Source organism: Palaemon carinicauda, chromosome 28 (genome assembly GCF_036898095.1).
Source record: "Palaemon carinicauda isolate YSFRI2023 chromosome 28, ASM3689809v2, whole genome shotgun sequence".
In the NCBI taxonomy this organism is placed as follows: domain Eukaryota; kingdom Metazoa; phylum Arthropoda; class Malacostraca; order Decapoda; family Palaemonidae; genus Palaemon; species Palaemon carinicauda.
This window is the reverse complement of record NC_090752.1, coordinates 47,319,983-47,339,982: the sequence shown is the minus strand read 5'-3', so window position 1 is coordinate 47,339,982 and position 20,000 is coordinate 47,319,983. Positions and strand designations below refer to the sequence as shown.

Sequence of the window (20,000 nt, the reverse complement as noted above, 5' to 3'; positions counted from 1 at the left end):
GTAGCTTTAATGCATATGACTTTTCAGTGTCAGGATTCGCTGTCTAAACTTACTACTTTTGCGAAGTAAGAATTCTCATAAATTGAATCTTGTTTTTATTAGTTTTTATCTATATGCGTCATAAATCTTTAACATATGCATGACTGATGTAAAAGCTAGAATGTAGTTAAAAGTACATTTGTACAGAATTAGATGAAAAAAAATGTGTCTTCTTGCTCAATGCAGAATTTATCAAATTTGCAATGATTTAGAACTAATGATGAAATTTAGATATGTAACGTAAAACAAAGTTAGAATGAACTCTAGTTTTATGCAATTTAAACTACTGGACATTTACTCGTCTAAAACTAACAATACGTCGTTAAAAGAGGCTATTTCTACAAAACATGAACCACAAAATAAAAAGAATTATGACGCATTAGATTTTTTTGTTTTTTTACAGGAAGTTGAATTTCATGACAAAGGCTCAATTGTCATTTTCCGAAGTTGAACAAAGGTGGTTTCCTGGGCTGTTAATTTAATGTAACAGTGTGAAGCTATGAAGACCATTTTTATCTTTTCATCATTTAAATCTTAATTTAGAATGCATATCCCTGGTAGCTTATTCTAATTTTGCGTGAGTTTAACCATTGCGAGAATGAATGGTAACGACGCACACTGTTAAAAAAAACCTAATTTCAATCGAAAATTCTCGGTAAAAATATAATGTTCTCAGCCGTATTTCAGTAAAATACAGGCGACCGTAATTTTTATCCTACTTTGTAATTATCCTTTACGGGTTGGTGCCGCAATATCACTCCTTTACGTCAATATATCCGTTTTCAAAACGGTAAATGCCTGGCAAAATGTATCCCAGGATTTTTACCGGTTTTTTACGACAAATTTTTAACAGTATAGAGAACGCCGGTATAAAATTTGAGTTGGCGAGTATGAAAAATTTTAAGTTGATAAATAGACCTATGTATATTTTCAGTTAAACAGTATAAACATATTTTTCATGACTATCGGAATTTGTAATGTTATCTTCATTACTTAGGTTATTTGAATGAGACATTTTCTTGGCAAACATTTTTGGACCGTCTGTCTTCTGCGTTCTAAATGAATATTTGAAAGCAATCTTTCAGGCTTTCAGCTTTTGATATCCGAAAGTCTGCCTCTGCAATTTAATACCTTCAATCCGTTAGGGTTTTAGATCTATTTTGTGACATAAATTAGCACATTTCCTTCACTCTCTGCTCCAAGCAGCAAATGGTTTTGTTAGATCTTCGATGGCATATATAAAATGATAAGATTTAGCGCCAAATGTGGTCGATATGGTAATGTCCTTCACTGGTGAACGCCAGACTTGAGTTCGAGTCCTGCTCAAACTCGTTAGCTTCTTTGGTCACTACAATCTCACCATCCTTGTGAGCTATGGATGGGTTGTTTGGGAGAGCCTATATGTCTATCTGTTGAATCTTCAACAGCCATTGCCTGGGCCTCCTTTGTCCTAGCTTGGGTGGAGAGGGGGCATGGGTGCTGTTCATATGTATATTTGGTCAGTCTCTAGGGCACTGTCCTGCTTTCTACGGAATTGTCACTGTTCACTGCCTCTGCTATTCATTAGCGGCCTTTAAACCTTAAAACATTGTCTTATTACACCAATCGAGGAGGTTTTGGCTATGTTAATTGAAAGGGAAACTGGAGTTTCTCTGTTCTTCCTATACATTATAAAAATGTATAAGAAACAAAATAAAACATTTAAAAAAAAAAGAAAAAAAAAGAAAAAAAAGTAAAACTATAACATTCGGCCCAGAGAAACGTTAGCAAGAATACCGGAAACTTTATTAATAAACTGCAATGATCACGAGTAAATTCTCATTCGCCTCAACACACATTCATTATCTATCCTTTACTTGATCTAACGCCACTGGCCTAATACCCACAGACTTTATTACATGTTTTTAACGTAAGTTTGCTTCATTTTCTAACAACAGGAATCATGAATCACGACGAGTATTCCTTGGTGATTGACATGGACGAAGAGGAAGCCGAGAACAAGCCATCCTTCGGGACGCTTACTCTCAAGAGGAAAAAGGAGGGAGAGAAAGACAAAGACCGAGACGCCAAAATGGAACAACTCAAGAAGAAAATTCGAACGGATGACGAATGTAAGTAAAAGATATATGTATACACACTCATATATATATATATATATATATGCGTGTGTGTGTGTTTGTACAGTACTGTACTTTGTTGATTGAAACAATTTAATCAACTATCAAGAATTGTATAATCTGATAAACTATTATCTACTTTTCTTGGATTTCTCAGTTAGGATAGTTATCACTTGATCTTTTGCTAAATCTGTAAATGTCATTTGTAGCTTCAGATCTACCGGTTTACTGATATTATTAATTACCTAAATTTTTTCTCCTATAACAGTCTAGCAAAAATGGAAAGATTGTTACATCGACCATAAAGCTTGTAGTATTTTCTTTTTATAAACATCGAACACATTTAATTTTATTGCCTCCATTAAGTTTTTTTAATCTTTACTTTTTATTTAGATTAAATCATTGGTTGGCATTTCTTCTCACTTGTAATTGGTGTGACATTGAATAGTATATTTTGTAATATAGTTCCCATCTATGTAATTTTTCCATAAACATTACAAGTCAATAAAATCATAAGAGTACAATCGTAATTAAACCGTTAGCAATGTATAATAAGGATTTTGTTTACGTTCTAGAAATGTTCATGTCAAGTAAAGTACAGTATTCATGAAGAAAATAACTCTACTTGGGAGATGACGGACCGTAGACTTTAACTTTTCTTTATTTCTTTTTAACATTAAACGGGTACTGTTGGACACAGCAATACCTGGCACACCACGCTATGAAGAAGTGCACCCTATCATACCCTTGCTGCGCGGCGAGTAACCAATCATATACTATAGGGAGAGATGGCAGAGGTGGTGCTGGGGCTGCACACAGAAACTGGCCGCATAGTTAGGGTGTGACAGGGTGCAGTTCATCAAAGCAAGGTGTAGCAAGAATTCCTGTGTCCAACTGTACCTCAATTTCATGAAGTAGATAAATAGATCCTACCCCTTATTTGTTATTGTCCTCTAGTCAACTGGGTAGACCACAGCAGGACTCTGAGGGACCAGGGCATCGAGGAATCCGACATTCTCCTTCTCAGGAGGAAATACTTCTTCTCGGATCAAAACATCGATTCCAGAGATCCTGTACAACTGAATCTTCTATACGTTCAGGTAAGGGAAAGCTGGACATTTAGATTTTGGGTTCTCATAGCTGTCTTGCGTAAGCTGGGTTGTTTTGATGAACATTTGTACTATATTACTAGCCATAATTAAAGTCGTGTTTTGTTACTAGAATGATAAATTTAATAGATTAATCAGCAAAGTATTTTTACTCAGTAAATAATAAGAAATAAAAGTATAATTAAACTAATCAACATCACATGCATGACACTGTACATAGAATTAGGTCTATCAAAGATATTTTAGGGCATGTCACTAGCATACAATAAGGTCTAATATCATATTCAGGTAATTTACCGAATAATTGAATAGACATATTGCTTGTAAAAAAAAGTGACAGGAGCTGTGGAAAACGAAGGAAAATCTCCTAATAATGTTTCTTCCAAACCAGTGCAGGGACACAATCCTAGACGCAACTCACCCCGTCACGCAAGACAGAGCCTGCAACTTTGCTGGAATCCAGTGTCAGATCCAGTTTGGAGATTACAAGGAGAACAAGCACAAACCTGGGTTTCTTGAGTAAGTTTTAAGTAGGTTTGAGGTTTCCAAAATCAAGGATAGGAAGACATAGATACGGATCTTTTAAAGGCATTCAGTTCTGTGGTAGATCGATTGGCAGGTCTGAAAACGCTCTGGTTTGTTCGAATATATATATATATATATATACATATATATATACATATATATATATATATATATATACATATATATATATATACATATATATATATATATACATATGTATATATATATATATATGTATATATATATATATATATATGTATATATATATATATATATACATATATATATATATATATACATATATATATATACATATATATATATATATATGTATATATATATATATATATATATGTATATATATATATATATGTATATATATATATATATACATATATATATATATATATATACATATATATATATACATATATATATATATATATATGTATATATATATATATATATATGTATATATATATATATATATGTATATATATATATATATATACATATATATATATATATATATACATATATATATATATATATATGTATATATATATATATATATATATTACTTATTTGTTTTTGCACATTGTAACTTGGGAATTATATTAAATTTGTCCTTGATTCTTTGTTATTCCAGTTTCGAAATTATCTAAACCACTTTATGTTAGTTAACATTTTCCTGAACATAAGATATCAAAGAGAATATGATTAAGAAACTGTTGATTCCAAGATCTAGTAAACTAGACCTTGGTTGAATCTACTTTGATTTTCATTTGATCGAGTGATCTACACTATATTCATTTCAAATTTTAAGAGAATTTTACACAAAACACATTATCTATCCTTTTTAAGCATATTTCCGTCAAAGCAATCATCACAGTAGTCAAAACCTAAGTTCAACTCGTTTGATGAAGTGGTTTTACCAAGACCTATTTTGAAGATCTTGAGTTTTACACACGGGTTATTTTAGTTTCACACATATTTTAGCCACAATATCCGAAGTTTTGTGACTTAGACGCTTAACAAAATCTTATGACAGCCTACATTCCTTACAATTGTTCTTTCTCCTCCATTTTCAGCCTGAAGGAGTTCCTCCCGCAGTGTTACGTCAAGACTAAAGGAATCGAAAAGAAAGTTTTCAACGAGCACAAGTTGTTTTCTGGAAAGAGCGAATTGGAAGCCAAGGTAAGGAAGGCTCTTGTCATCTGTCACTTGAAGGAAGAATCGTAATTGATTCATCTTTGACCCTTAGTGCATTTATTCTTTATTACTTCACTAATGAAACCTTAGCATTATTTATTTAAGATAGGGGTTATCATTTTTAATGTATATCATGAAACAAGTATTACTGCATTATCTTCAGGGTTATAATCAAGCATATCCCTTATTATGATTATTACAATCTGCAACCCTAGTTGTCAAAGCAAGATACTTCAAGCCCAAACCCAATGAGTCCAACAAGAAAAAAATATCTTAGTATAGGAAATAGGGAAATAAATAAACTATATGAGAAGTAATTAATAATTAATATAAAATATTTTAGATCAGTAACAATGTTGAAATAGATCTTGTATTAAGGATCGTGATCTTGAATATTCACTTTTCTGTACTTCCACCAAGAGTTAATATTTTGAGTATAAACTTTTATGTAATTTTTTAATTTAATACTTGTTAAAACTTTGAAGATTAATGCTCCTTCACTTTTGCTAAATAACATTATATTGAATATTTACCATTTTATATATAGAAAAAGTCAGAAATCATAATATTCAGTTTTGCAGCAGTTTATACTTGTTGATAAGGATTTTGATTTTGAGTATCAATTGCTATTCATTAATTTTTAATCAAGGTTTCAATTCTAAATATTACTAACTATTCATCTCATAATGTTGAATATATACAATTCTAATTTTCTAAGTAGGGCTTATTTATAAGCATGGATCTTCAGTCTGATTTCCTAAAAGATCATCTTCTAAAGAGACCTTTGAAGATCATTAATAAAGAGCTAAAAACTTTACAGAAGGAAACTAGTAATTCACAATAAGACCAATATAATGTGACCAACAGTCCATAACCACCCAAATCCTGATAGACATATTTAGATCTCTTAGCAACAAGAAATTAAATAATTTTTTCCAAAGTAAGAAAATGCATATCTATCTGAATGCACATACAGGAAAATCGATATTCTCTCTCTCTCTCTCTCTCTCTCTCTCTCTCTCTCTCTCTAAGCGTAATGCCAATGGTAGCGCACTTGACTTGCAATCGAACAGATCCATGTTCGTTCCCGGGGAAGAGGAAGGACCTGATAGTAGGCGTTAAAGAAGCAGGCATACCTCTACTATACTGAAAGAGGAACTATGTAAGCCTACAGATAGATACAGGAGTTCCTGGAACACCTCTCAATGAGGAAGTGCACCCTGTCTCACCATTAATGAGCTGCGAGTTCCTGTTCGTAGCCCAGCCCACCACTGATGCCATCTCTCCCTGCTCTATCTTCTTGGTTATTTGCCGTACAGTAAGGGTATGATAGGGTGCGCACTTCCTCAGAGTGAGGTGTGCCAGGAATTTCTGTGTCCAGCTGTACATGATTGTTGGGTCCATTTTGTGGGTCTGAGAGAGAGAGAGAGAGAGAGAGAGAGAGAGAGAGAGAGAGAGAGAGAGAGAGAGAGAGAGAGAGAGACTTCATCAAAATTACCGGTAATACAAACACAAGTGTAAACGGAAGGGTCTCAATGAGATAATCCTTACTCCACAGGGGAGAAACCATTCATGTGATACTCTCTCACTCAGGTCATCTACGTGGGTCAAGCTCGTTCCCTGAAGACCTTCGGCGTGACGTTCTTCCTTGTGAAGGAGAAAATGGCCGGGAAGAACAAGCTTGTGCCTCGCCTTCTTGGGATCACCAAGGACTCCGTGCTCCGCCTGGACGAGAAGACCAAAGAGATCTTGAAGACTTGGCCTCTGACCACTGTTCGAAGATGGGCTGCTTCGCCTAATACTTTCACTCTTGGTAATTGGCTGTTTATTTTGATATTCTTCTTTGTGTCTTTACATTCCAATTTTGCGTAAGGAAAAAATGTGGATTTTATAAGAGTAGTATAAGTAGTAATAGCAGAAGTGTTTTTACTTCCATGAAAAGTAGTAGCAGGAGTAGTGCTGGAGCTTGTAGTTCCAACTTTGAGTAACGCTTGTGCTTTTAAATGGTGATAATTTTTTTTTTACATCTTTGTAGAGGTGTTAATGAAATCTCTCAAATCTAATAGTAGACACACACGCAACTACTTTTTTTTATAGTAGTTGCGGTAGTAGCAGCGGTGTTTCTATTACTTGGCCTTTCAAAAACGAGTGACGCTTGCGTTTACGAAAAGCACAAGTTATATCAATTGTTATTGTTGTAGCTGTGGACGGTGGTTGCACTATTGCTTGTAATTCCAGATTTGAAAAAGGCTGGTACTTTTGAACACAAACATTAGTAATGGTGATAGAAAAGGGGAGGGAGTTGATATCAATTAGGCTTATTTTTATGGTTCTTTTAAAGCACCAGAAAAGGGGCTCACTTTATAAAGTGACGTTTTCTATACCCAGAATATTAAAGATGAATTGAAAACTCAAATTCTAATTTTTGTATCAAACAACACTTGAGGTAAATTCAAGCTTATTAATGGTTCCAAGTGTACTTACAACGTCTTACATCGCCCCGAAACAAGCAATTTAGACAATCTGACACACTTGATCCATCTTCCAGTCAGGATATTCATCTCATCTCTTAATCTTTACCATCTTGCAGATTTTGGAGATTATTCCGACCAATACTACTCTGTGCAAACACCCGACGGGGAGCAGATCTCTCAGCTGATCGCTGGTTACATCGACATCATCATGAAGAGGCAGAAGAAACTCGACCACATAGGCATAGAGGGAGACGACGGAGCTTCTATGGTGGAGGATACAGTGGCCCCTAGCAAGTAAGTATTTTCTTAAGGCTAAAATCATATCTTGAAACAGTGGCTCAGGTCAGAGTGGTGATTTCTTAAGGGTCATATGAAAGCTGAAGCATTCTCTTGATAGAGTAACCCCACTCAGGCAAGTTTTATGTGGAGCAATATCTTGGTACACTAGTCCAGTTGATTCAAGTGTTGTTAGAAGGGTGAAGCTTTCTCTGGAGATATTATCACACATAAGTGCTGTCTGAGAGATGAAGCTCTTATTTTGTTACTGTGACTCAGATCAAGAAAGAAATGCGCGAAGACTGAAACTCTCCTTGTAAGTGAACACACTCAAGTAACTGTTTTCAGAAGGCTGGAATCTTATTTTGAGGCTGTAGTTCAGTATAAGTAATAGCTCCCCGAAAGCTGTGGCATTTTTCTCAATCTACCCCAATTCAATTTTATCTAAAAGGAGAAATATCGTAATTAGTTCATGATTCAGAATATATATACTAGCTACATGTAACAGGCAACAAAGTAAATTCAGTCCCAATAACTTTCACCTCTTGCCAAATCCACTCCATGTTGAAGTAAGACTTAAACTGAAATGGTTGGGATTCATAGCTGAATGTAGTATATCTAAAGGTCAAATGGCTTTACAAAAATCATTGAGTATACATCATTACTCTTAAGTACAGCAGTATGTCAGTACAGGTCAAAATATCATAATCGTGCCGGCTGAATTGCATAACATAAATGCCTCGTGCGATTTATTAATCACATATTTTTTTATCTGACTATTCAAGGGCAAGCACTATCCAGTACAGCGGGTCAAATCTGAAACAGACAAATAATGAATTCATCGCTCTGCCGGGTATCTTAGCTCCAGGTGCAGTGGGTAAGTAGAACAGATTTAGTCGTGCGTTTTTTTAACTATTTCATTGAACATGAAGTATAAGATTTCCTTTTATTTCGGTAACATTTCTTGTACTTGTAATAAAGATTGTACAGAAGATATAGTATTATCCCTAGGCTTGCTGATGAGAGAATATTGGGAATCGAAGATATTTCGAGGGTCTGTTTCTAGGGATCTTCTGTAAGAGTAAGGTGTTTTAGGTGAGAAGGGAGCTGAATATGTGCTAAGAATTCTACCTTCAATGCTTTCTCTAAAGCGGGGTTTACACGGGCGAACAGCTCGTCGAGCCTGGCTCGACAACCCTGTGTTTGAATTAATGTTCGAGCGTGTAAACGGGCTATTTGGTTGTCGAGCGCGCTCGTCGAACGGCTCGATGAAAGTCAGGCTCATCTTGACTTTTGTGGGCGGAGCTACATTGTTTGACGAGCGGTGTGAACGGGTGTCGAGCATCGAACCTCAGTTGTTATTCAAACCTGCTAGAGGGGATATCATCAAAGAAATGAATAATTGCTGCCATTAATGAAAGCAAGAATGAGAAGGAAGTCGTACTTGATTTCATACATGTATATCGGGCTCGTCCAGCTTTATGGAAAGTTGAATCAAAAGACTATTCCAATAAAGTAGCCAAAAATAAAGGAATAGCGGACACTCAGTCTTTCATGTGGAGTTATGGCCTTCCTCATAGTTGTATCTTCATAAGTAATGAAAGGGCTGACACGATTCAGTAGATCAATGTACGTGTCTTCATCCATACGCAGATAATTGCGCCAGTCATCTGGCTCTAATTTTAAAGCAACAAGCAAGTTGGTGTGTGAAAATTTCTCTCTTTTTAGTAGCCAATCCTTCGTCCACTTTGATCTTTTTTTTTACTTCTTAGTGCCACTGCTAAAGCAATGGCTATCAAATCGTCCTGGTCGAGAGACATGTTGATGTTGTTTTAGCACGAGGCACACTGAGGTTCGATGTACTGTCTGAAAGCTCTTCGAGCCGTTCTACAAGTAGGTTCGACAACCGGGCTCGACGAGCTCTTCGGCCGTGTAAACCCGCCTTAAGTTTTAAGGGCACCAATCGTAATTCCATGGTCTCAAGTTTTTGTGGGTAAATAGAAAATTGAGTGTTAATAAAAAAAATGGTTCAAGTGTCGTTTAAATCCTGGTAATATTATAAGCAATTATTCCTCCTATATTTTACTCAAGGAGCAAAAGATCTTAATGGCATAAAGCCATCTTAATCTAACAGTGCTAACCTGAAAGACTTTTTCAATCAAATTACTTCAGAAATGAACTAGACAGGCAATGATTTCTATCCACGGGAGAAGAATATACATCCATATTATTAATTGATTTCTCAAACCAAGTAAACATCTTACTGATATGAAAAATAATCTTTATTATATCTTCCTAGTTGTTATTGTTGTTATCCTTCCTCTAAATATTTAATGGAACAGATTCTATGTTTTATCGTTCTAGGGGTGTCATTGTTTTTGTCCTCTTTCTTTGTCTTCTTCGTTTACAGATTTAATCCAAATAATCTGTTTTATTGTCCTAGGTGTTGTTGTTGTTGTTGTTGTTGTTGTTGTTGTTCTTCTTCTTCTTCTTCTTCTTCTTCTTCTTCTTCTTCAATAATAATAAAGCTTCCGTTAAATTACGAAGTATAAAGAACTAGTGTGATGATAAAAATCAATCGGTTGATAAGATCACAATCCTGTAATTCCTTCTTTTCTTTAATACAATACCCCTATTTTACCCTTTCTTCCAGGGGCACAGGATGCCAGCACCAAGATGCTGCCAGGCACTGGCACTAAACAAGTGAGGATTGATGACAGAGTCGACATAGTTCGTCAGCGATCATCTGTAAGTAAACAGAAATCGTGGTCAAACATTTGGCTTTAGAGCAACGTTTTTTATGTAAATATTTCGAATTGCTTCGGGTTGAATGATTCTAGCAAAACTGTGAAGATGTTCATTACAAAGGAATGCTTCCTCACATTGTGATGGCACAGGCATTTCCAAATCAAATGAGTCTTTTAATTATTGTAACAGAATTGATTCCAAGACAAACTAATCTACATTTCACAGCGTAAAACTTTATTCCAATGAAAATTGAAGTATAATCAATAATTAAAGTAACTATTTTTATACAAATATATGAGTATTATGTATATTTTTATCTGCTGTTGATGGAGACTATTACTACGCAGTTTTGTGGTTTAAATTCTTCCTCGTTAAGGGTCAACCTAAAAATGATTTCCATCAGCCTAGATTCCGCCAGAGAGTATTGATTTTATGTGATGTCATCTATATGGAAACAATTATCATAAAAATGCATACTCACTCGCACAAAAAGGGAATTCCCCCATTTTAAGGTTAAAAGGAAAAAGAAACGTTCATTGAATTAATTAAAGATATTTCTTGCTGTGGAGGTGTGTCATGTTTGGTTGAATAGTCATGAAAAGATTCTAATCTAGAGAGCAAATTCTGACCGGTTTCATTTACAGTATATACTAGAAGGTATGATAAATTTTGCACATTTAGACGTGTTTTTCATATTCAAATAAGCCATATATATTTTTGATACATTAATGTCTGGATTCTCTTAACGACCTCGGGATCAGAGCCCCAGGCGAAATCACACAAAGACAAGAGCTTGGGTCCGGCCGGGAATCGAACCCTGGTCGGCAAGCTTGTATAGACTAAGCCACTTGGCCACGAAGAAAGATATGTGCATCTTTATCAACTGTTTGATTTAATCTAGGACTAAATATGGGGTTCTTCATTCGATTTTCTATTCATCCATGTAAACATTCTCTTTGATACTAAAATTTGTAAATTTGTCCAGCGATTTTAATTGATAACCATTTTGCTTATTCCATAAATTTTGAATATTGAAACTGCTATTAACTTGGTGTTTATAGTTCTAGGCCTTCTTTTTTTCCCGCCCTCAAAATAGTAAGTCTTTCTCGCGTTTTCTCCAAAACCTATAATTAAATTCAAGATAATACTGTGTAGGTGTGAAGCTAATCATTAATACTTCGTAGTTCTGAAGGTAACAGTACGTTTAATTCTATTCATTTATAATATATAAGAAACTTTAATTAATATAAAGATTATTACATTGAGATATTCTCTAATTGTTAGGGGATTTACCATTGAAATTCCATTCTCAATTATGTTCTAAAGAGACTTGTTATGCTTTTGATGTGGAGTTGTTAGGTTAAGACTATGAATGAGTCAAGGAATCTCATTCATCGTAAGATTAATGAATAGCTTATCAGTATGTCTTCTGCTTTTACTGTTGCACTAATTTCATAAATAGTTATTTATATAAATAAAGTTTCTCACTTATGAGTTACTTCCTCTGGAGAAAGATGTTAATCATCAAATATTTTTTAAAAGCAGGGAGATCAGTAAATTTACGTATCATTTAATTATTTTTAATCCTTAGGCTCATTTATGATACGAATTAGTTTCCCAAATAAGAGCGTGACTTTATGCCTTTGTTTCAATAGGTGGTCCAACCAAATGTCATAACCATCCTCAGCAAACCTCAGAAAGGTCTGGTTTCAACCATTGAAGCTGGAAAACATGTCATTAGCGACTCCATGGAAAACCTCAACTCTAAGGTTGACCTTCCAGAAATTGGCTCTGACCCAGCATCTATGAAGTGGAAGGAGGTGACCCTCGACTCCAAGCGACAAATTGTAGTCAGTCAGATCGCAGCTATGAATGCGGCCACTGCGGAGATCACGAGCCTCTCATCTCGTAAGGCTGTGTAGTTTAATTCTTTGGATCTTATAATATTTTTCAGTTACTGTGGTTCTAAGTATTTGTTTTTTCGTTATAGTCAACATTCTTCATTTGTCTTCCAGTCTACTATTTAGTTTTAGAAGATAATGCTTTATTCATGCTTTTTTTTCTTTTTTTTACAGCTGCTTATGGGGACGTTGACCATACTGCCATTGGAGCTTCTATCCAAACCATCACTTCCAATTTGGCAGATATGTCAAACGGTGTTAAAATGATTGCTGCCTTGTCAGAAAAGGATGGGAATTCCAGTCATTTACTTGGTGCAACAAAAAATCTTTGTGAAAGTTACTCAGACTTGATTGAAGCAGCCAATCCTCAGAACAAGAAGCCACATCAAGAGTTGCTCCAGGCAGCCTCTCACGTTGGTGAAGCATCCAATGCTGTTTTACATACCCTCGATGGAGAGATGGATCATGAAACACAGGATATTCTGTTAGGAAAAGTAGAGTCCCTGGGAAATAATGCTGCAGCTCTTATCGTTAAAGCTAAAGCTCAGGTGGTTCAATGTGAAGATCAAGAACTACAGAATGCAATTACAGATGAGGCTCAGGCATGTGCCATAGCAACTGCTCAGCTGTGTGCTTGTGCTAGAATTATGTCCCCCACAATTGATAACCCAATTTGTCAAAGTCATATGGTAGATGCAACAAAAGAGGTTGGAAGGACCGTCGAAAACATAATTCAACAGTGTCAGAATGCAGTGCAAGATGATACACTACTTGCAGATTGTAACAATGCTGCTGATGAAGTTAGAAAAAATCTTGCTGACCTTCTGGACTTTGTAAGAACTTCAGGAGAACAAAGAAAACGTCAAGGTGTCCATGATGAGGCACTTGAAACTATACTTATGTCAAGTGAGAAACTGTATGCTTCACAAGGAAATGCTGCTGAGATGCTGAGACAGGCTAAGAGTTTAGCTCAAGCTGCATCATACCTAGTTGAGTCAATCAATTTTGAAGCAGAATCTGAAACAGATCCTGCAATAAAGAGTAGACTTTTGGAATCGGCAGAAAAACTAGCAGAGGCCACAGAAAATATGATAGAAAAGGCTAAGCAGTGTGCTTTGAATCCACATGATGAGAAATGTCAAGCAGAACTCAAAGAAGCTGCCGAAAATGTTAGAATTGTGGCAAATGCTGCTACTGGCAATGCCTTGAACAAGAAGATAATCAAGAGTGTGGAGAATGCTGCAAAGCTTGCTGCAGCAACTGGCATTCAGTGCATGGCTGCTGCACAAGGAGCTGGTCCACATAATAGTAGTGCTGCATCACAAGAAGAATTGCTATCTGATGGTAAAGCGGTGGGTGACTGCATTCCAATGCTAGTTGCAGGCGTGAAAGGTACGATTAATGACATTGACTCTTCTAAAGCTCAGCTGGCTCTTATCAATGCATGCAATCAATTTCTTAATCCAGGCACCAAGATGGTCTCATCAGCTAAATCAGCTTTACCAACTATAACAGATCAAGCTTCTGCCCTACAACTTAATAATTCAGCAAAACAATTTGGACAGGCCCTGGTAGATCTCAGGTCCGCTATTGGCAAGGCTCAGGAAGCATGCAGCTCTCTGGAAATTGACTCAGCATTAGATTCAATTCAGAACTTTAATAATGATCTAAATGATTTGCAGGAAGCTGCTGGTGCAGACACTTTACGGCCTTTGCCAGGTGAAACACAAGAAAGTACCACACAGCATCTGGCCAAATCTACTAAAGCCGTTGGCTCTAATATGGCTCAGCTACTCTCTTCAGCACTTCAGGGTAACCAACATTTTACTGGCTTAGCATCACGAGATGCTACAATAGCACTAAAGGATTATAACTCTGCTGTACGTGGAGTTGTTGCTACTTCCGACAATCATGATCTTCGTAACCGTCTGATTGCTGCTGCTCGTGAAGTGATGCTGAGATCATCAGAACTAATTGGAGAAGCCCAAGTGGTTGTCCAAAATCCCTCAGACTCTGCTTCTAAAGGAAAACTTATTGACATAGCAAAATCTGTAGCACAAGCACAAAGTATTGCTATCAATAATCTGCCTGGCCAACAAGAGGTAGATGATGCTATAACAGATATTGAATATTCAACCAATGATTTATATGAGGGGAACTTCCCTACGAGTTCTAAACAGTATGGTGAATTACAGTCAGAACTACAGGCTGCAGCCGAGGAACTCAATAACATTATTTTTGAGGTTGGTACATCTGCACGCACATCAGGTCAACATCTAGCCACAGTAGCAAAGAAGGTACCATTATCCTTTGGCATTTTATTGAACAGTGGTATGGAAATGGCTGGGTCTATGAAGGATGGTAAAGACAGGGATCATATGGTTGAAGGTCTAAAAGAACTATCCATATTATTACCAAAATTACTATTTCATGCCAAAGGAGTTAGCCTTGACCCTAATTCTGCAAATACCAAGAACAACCTTGCTTCTGCTGCTAGAAGTCTTACTGATGCCATGAATAACCTTCTCAATGTGTGTACTACAGCTGCACCAGAACAAAAAGAGTGTGATAATGCTATACATGCAATTAGGTCTCAACATTCTCTCCTTGACCAGCCCTCTGAGCAAATTAATGACCTGTCTTACTATGAATGCTTAGGTACGGTAATGGAGTCCTCAAAAGTGTTGGGAGAAGCTATGACAGGCATTGTGAGTCATGCCAAAAATCAAGATCATGATAAGTTTGGGCGTTCTGTAAGAGGTGTAAGTGATGCCATCTGTGGGCTAGCTGAGAGCGCTACACAGGCTGTTTATTTGGTTGGTATTGGTGACCCTTCCAGCGTAATTGGTCGTCCCGGCTTAGTAGATCAGGCACAGTTCTGTCGTGCTAGTGAGTCTCTTAGTGAGGCCTGTGATGTCCTGAAAGATCCTAGTAGCAATAGGCAACAAATTCTCAATGCTGCAACAGTCATTGCTAAGCACACTAGTGCACTGTGTAACAGCTGCCAAGCATCTTCTGCAAAGACAAATAACCCTGTATCCAAGAGACATTTCGTCCAATCTGCGAAGAATGTGGCACATGCTACTGCCAACTTGGTGAAAGATATTAAAGGTGAGTAGTTTTTATTTGAGGGCTTTACTTATTTTTCGAAAATGAGCAACAAGAAAATAATTATATATATATATATATATATATATATATATATATATATATATATATATATATATATATATATATATATATGTATATAAAAGATATAGATATAGATATATATATATATATATATATATATATATATATATATATATATATGTATATATATATATATATATATATATATATATATATATATATATATATATATATATATATATATATATATATATATATTCTGTATATTTATATATATATATATATATATATATATATATATATATATATATATAATTTCTGTATATGTAAATATATATATATATATATATATATATATATATATATATATATATATATATATATATATATATATATATTATATATATATATATATATATATATATATATATATATATATATATATATATATATATATGTGTGTGTGTATATGTATATACATATATATATATATATATATATATATATATATATATATATATATAAATATATATATATATATATATATATATATATATATATATATATATATATATATATATGTGTGTGTATATGTATATACATATATATATATATATATATATATATATATATATATATATATATATATATATATATATATATATATAAATATATATATATATATATATATATATATATATATATATATATGTATGTATGTATATATATACTATATATACATTTATATGTGTTAATGAAAATAATAGTTCTCTCCTCTCTCTCTCTCTCTCTCTCTCTCTCTCTCTCTCTCTCTCTCTCTCTCTCTCTCTCTCTCTCTCTCTCTCTCTCTCTCTAATATTTTATGAGTTTGTTAGTGTGTGTAAAATCCTGACATCAAACATATGATAACCGTAACATATGTATCATAACCACAAAAGGAAAAGTAGTAAGATTTGTTTGTTAGTAACATCGTCTTTTTGAAGGGCTGTCAGTAGGTGTACGAAAGACATTACAAAAAAGTTTCTGCAGCAATCCCCCTGCCCCTAGTAACACCTACTTTTGAGCTTTCTACTTTACCTGCATTCTCACTCTCTTCGAACTTGCTGTTCAGTCTATTTTAAGTTGTACTTGACAGAGCAGCGGCAGAGTATAACACAACCCCCCCCCCCCCCATGGCACTTCATATTTGAAGTCCACCCCAGACCCATCTCAGGACCATTAACCCAAAATACCATGAATAAAATCAAACCTGAGTACAATGTGAACTAATCTGTTGTTTCATATTTCTTTCTGTTCATAGCATTGAGCGTGAATGACAACGAGGAGACGCGTGCTCGGTGTAGTGAGGACACGAAGCCACTTCTAGAAGCAGTGGATAATCTCTGCGCGTTCGCTAACTCGCCAGAGTTCGCCCCAGTCCCTTCAAAGATATCCAGCAAAGCTCGGGAGGCACAGGTGCCCATCATATCGGCAAGCAAAGCCATCCTAGACGGTTCTTGCGCTATGCTGGAAATAGCAAAGAGTCTTGTACTCAACCCTAAGGATGCCCAGTCTTGGCAGGGAATGGCCAAGGAGAGTAAAGGTGTATCTGACAGCGTTAAGACCCTGGTATTCACCATTAGGTAAATTCTAATTTGACCAAATCCTTATTTACTTATTGAGCGATTTTATAATTTATTAATGTGTATTAGAAGTTTGTAAGTATCTGACAATATTAAGACTCTGGTCTTCACCTTTAGGTAAATTGTAATTTGACCAATCCCTTATTTACTTACTGGATGTTTTTCTGATTTATTTTTGTGAACGAGAAGTTTGTTCTTCAGTTAAGTAGGATTTGTTTGCAGTTTAGCCTTTAATAAGTTTCTCATCGGAAAACTTTTAATGCCATAGGTAAACATAATTTTGTTCTATATATACTGTTTGGTCTTCCTTCAGGGACAAAGCTCCGGGACAGAAAGAATGTGATCAAGCGGTGGATAAACTTAATATGAATATCAGAGATTTAGATCAAGCTTTCCTCAGTATGATGGATCAGGGGGTGCAGCAACATAATGAAAATAACATACAGGTAATAGCAATAATATTTATGAATATATAGATATCTGTGTAAATACATTTATGTGCATAGGCTCTCTCTCTCTCTCTCTCTCTCTCTCTCTCTCTCTCTCTCTCTCTCTCTCTCTCTCTCTCTCTCTCTCTCTCTCTCTCTCTCTCTCTCTCTGTATATATATATATATATATATATATATATATATATATATATATTAGTGATACATATTCATATATATGTATATTTATATATATAGTGTATTTGTATGCTTGTCAATGTAGCCTATTTATATAATCATGTATGAATAAGAATAAAATCCACAAAGGAAAGGAAAGAACTTTTTCGGTAATAACGACGAAGTTATTGTACATTAGGAAGATTTTTTTTTTCATGTATAATATTGAAAAAGCCCTATGTTAATTTTTCTCTAATCTTTGCAGTTGTCTTTTCAAAATAATTGATTGAATTCTCTCCCTTCTTTCCCTTCAGGGATTCAATGAACAAGTAGAAAACGCTGGTCACGCTTTGCTATCCAGCGTTGAAAAGGTCCGCGACTCTGCCAAAAACAGAGCCGAAATGCTTGGACATTCTGTTTTCCAAATGTCGAATTACTTCGACCCCTTGGTTGCGGCGGCCATAAGTTCAGCATCTAATATGGCAAGCAGGTACGTGAATAAATCAATTAGCCATATTTTAATCAATGAAGAGCTGCTACTTTATTTGTGTTCATGTTCTTACTATACTGAATAATGAAGATACTTCTGTCATTTGACTGTACCTCATAAGCCATGTTCTCATTAAACTCGTTATGGAAGTTTTCATAATTAGACTAACTTTGTATCTCGTATTGTTCTTCGTGAAAAGCAAAAAGCAACGGAGTCTACTAGACCAAGCGAAGAATGTGGCAGAGTGCGCTCTACAGCTGGTCTATGCTTCCAAGGAATCTGGCGGAAACGGAAAAGCAACCGAGGCTCACCAGGAGGTAGACGAGGCTGCTAATGCCACGAAACAAGCTTTGAAGGTAAGAGCCAATGCCTTCAGTCTTGGTAAGACCACACTGAATGAATTGGCATTTTGTATAAGAGCATAACAATTTGTGATGCACCTCCTGTGATTCACTCATTCTTGAAGAGGGCATTGACTATATTCCTATTAAATACGATATCTGGAATGTGAACTCAAGGCTTACATTTATTGATATCATTTAACACACGAATATTTCTATAATAGGGATTATTACCGAGTGAGTTTTGTAAGATATTAAGTCTGTCTATCACTTGGTGTTCGTATGTCAAATGCTTTACTGTTTCAAAAACATGAGTGTGGTGTCTTCAGTTCAACTAATGCGATATTTGTTGAATCAGAACTAATTAAAACATTTATCCATAATATTGTTATAAAGAATGATAACTGATTCATGCAGTATACAGCATTGCTATTAAGTCATCGAATATGAAATGTCAGTACAGATAATACCGAGAAGTAATGAAACATTCGTTTCTCCCCGTAGGATCTGTTATCACTAGTGGAGGGCATCGCCACAGAAGCTGGAGTTGTGACAGGGTTGGTCGAGTCTATCACCACTGCCATGAATCGAACAGAAGACCCAGCCATGGCAAAAACAGCCACGACTGGCGACGATTTTGTCGAATATCAAACTCGTATGGTTACAGCTGCCAAGGAAATTGCCAGACTTGCCCAGGATATGGTAAGACATGCAAATACTGAAACCTAGAAAGCTTCTGCTACTTGTTCTTATAGTAGAAATTTGCGAGTCAAATATTCCATACTTACGAAATACTTGGAAAATGCGGACGGGACTCAACATGACTAATTTTTTGCTAAGTTTTTGTCCTTTGAATTTCAAAATGTCCAGCTGTCAAATGAATAATCATAATTGAGAATTATATCAAATTTTGGAAGAATGTGTCCTACTTTCAGCATGCAGATTGGTCTTTGAGTGCTAAAATTTGATTTCAGATTGGCAAAGCAGCAACTGATCCATCACAAATGGGAACTCTAGGAGCTGCAGTATCACATCAGTACAACTCCCTAGCTGCAGACTCCTTTGGGGCGATGCGCCAAGCAAATAACAGTGATGTGGCCTTTAGACTTCGCTCAAGGTAAATTTACCATTAATTCTTTCTCATGTAACTCTTTTTACTGTTGCTATTGATATTTTTATGCGAAAGATAGTATAAGAATTGTAGGTACCAAGAGGAAGGTTTCTTCAGCTGTAGCTGAACTGATAAATGGAGTGATGAATTAATGAACAGATAGTTTATTCTAAACTGTTCATCACAAACCACAATGTGAATTCTAACGACTACAATCTCTTCTCCAATCACACGCAGCATCCATGAATTAGGCCAAGCCTGTATAGATCTTGTCAAGTCAGGAGGAACCGTTCAGGCATC

The 20,000-nt window shown here is 35.4% G+C and overlaps 1 protein-coding gene across 1 annotated transcript in view; it reads left to right on the top strand.

Annotated features, from left to right (window-relative positions):
- The window catches only part of LOC137621563 (talin-2-like), a 38,902-nt gene that overhangs the window by 6,158 nt on the left and 12,744 nt on the right, over positions 1-20,000 (top strand). Inside the window, exons 4-20 of the mRNA XM_068351957.1 lie at positions 1,977-2,150; positions 3,114-3,256; positions 3,657-3,784; positions 4,882-4,987; positions 6,596-6,815; positions 7,593-7,770; positions 8,538-8,629; positions 10,406-10,500; positions 12,156-12,408; positions 12,576-15,512; positions 16,834-17,155; positions 17,469-17,601; positions 18,073-18,248; positions 18,448-18,604; positions 19,094-19,291; positions 19,564-19,706; positions 19,938-20,000. The exon at positions 19,938-20,000 is cut by the window's right edge and continues 61 nt beyond it. Of these exons, the coding sequence (XP_068208058.1) occupies positions 1,977-2,150; positions 3,114-3,256; positions 3,657-3,784; positions 4,882-4,987; positions 6,596-6,815; positions 7,593-7,770; positions 8,538-8,629; positions 10,406-10,500; positions 12,156-12,408; positions 12,576-15,512; positions 16,834-17,155; positions 17,469-17,601; positions 18,073-18,248; positions 18,448-18,604; positions 19,094-19,291; positions 19,564-19,706; positions 19,938-20,000 (5,518 nt within the window). The remainder of the gene's footprint in view (positions 1-1,976; positions 2,151-3,113; positions 3,257-3,656; positions 3,785-4,881; positions 4,988-6,595; positions 6,816-7,592; positions 7,771-8,537; positions 8,630-10,405; positions 10,501-12,155; positions 12,409-12,575; positions 15,513-16,833; positions 17,156-17,468; positions 17,602-18,072; positions 18,249-18,447; positions 18,605-19,093; positions 19,292-19,563; positions 19,707-19,937) is intronic.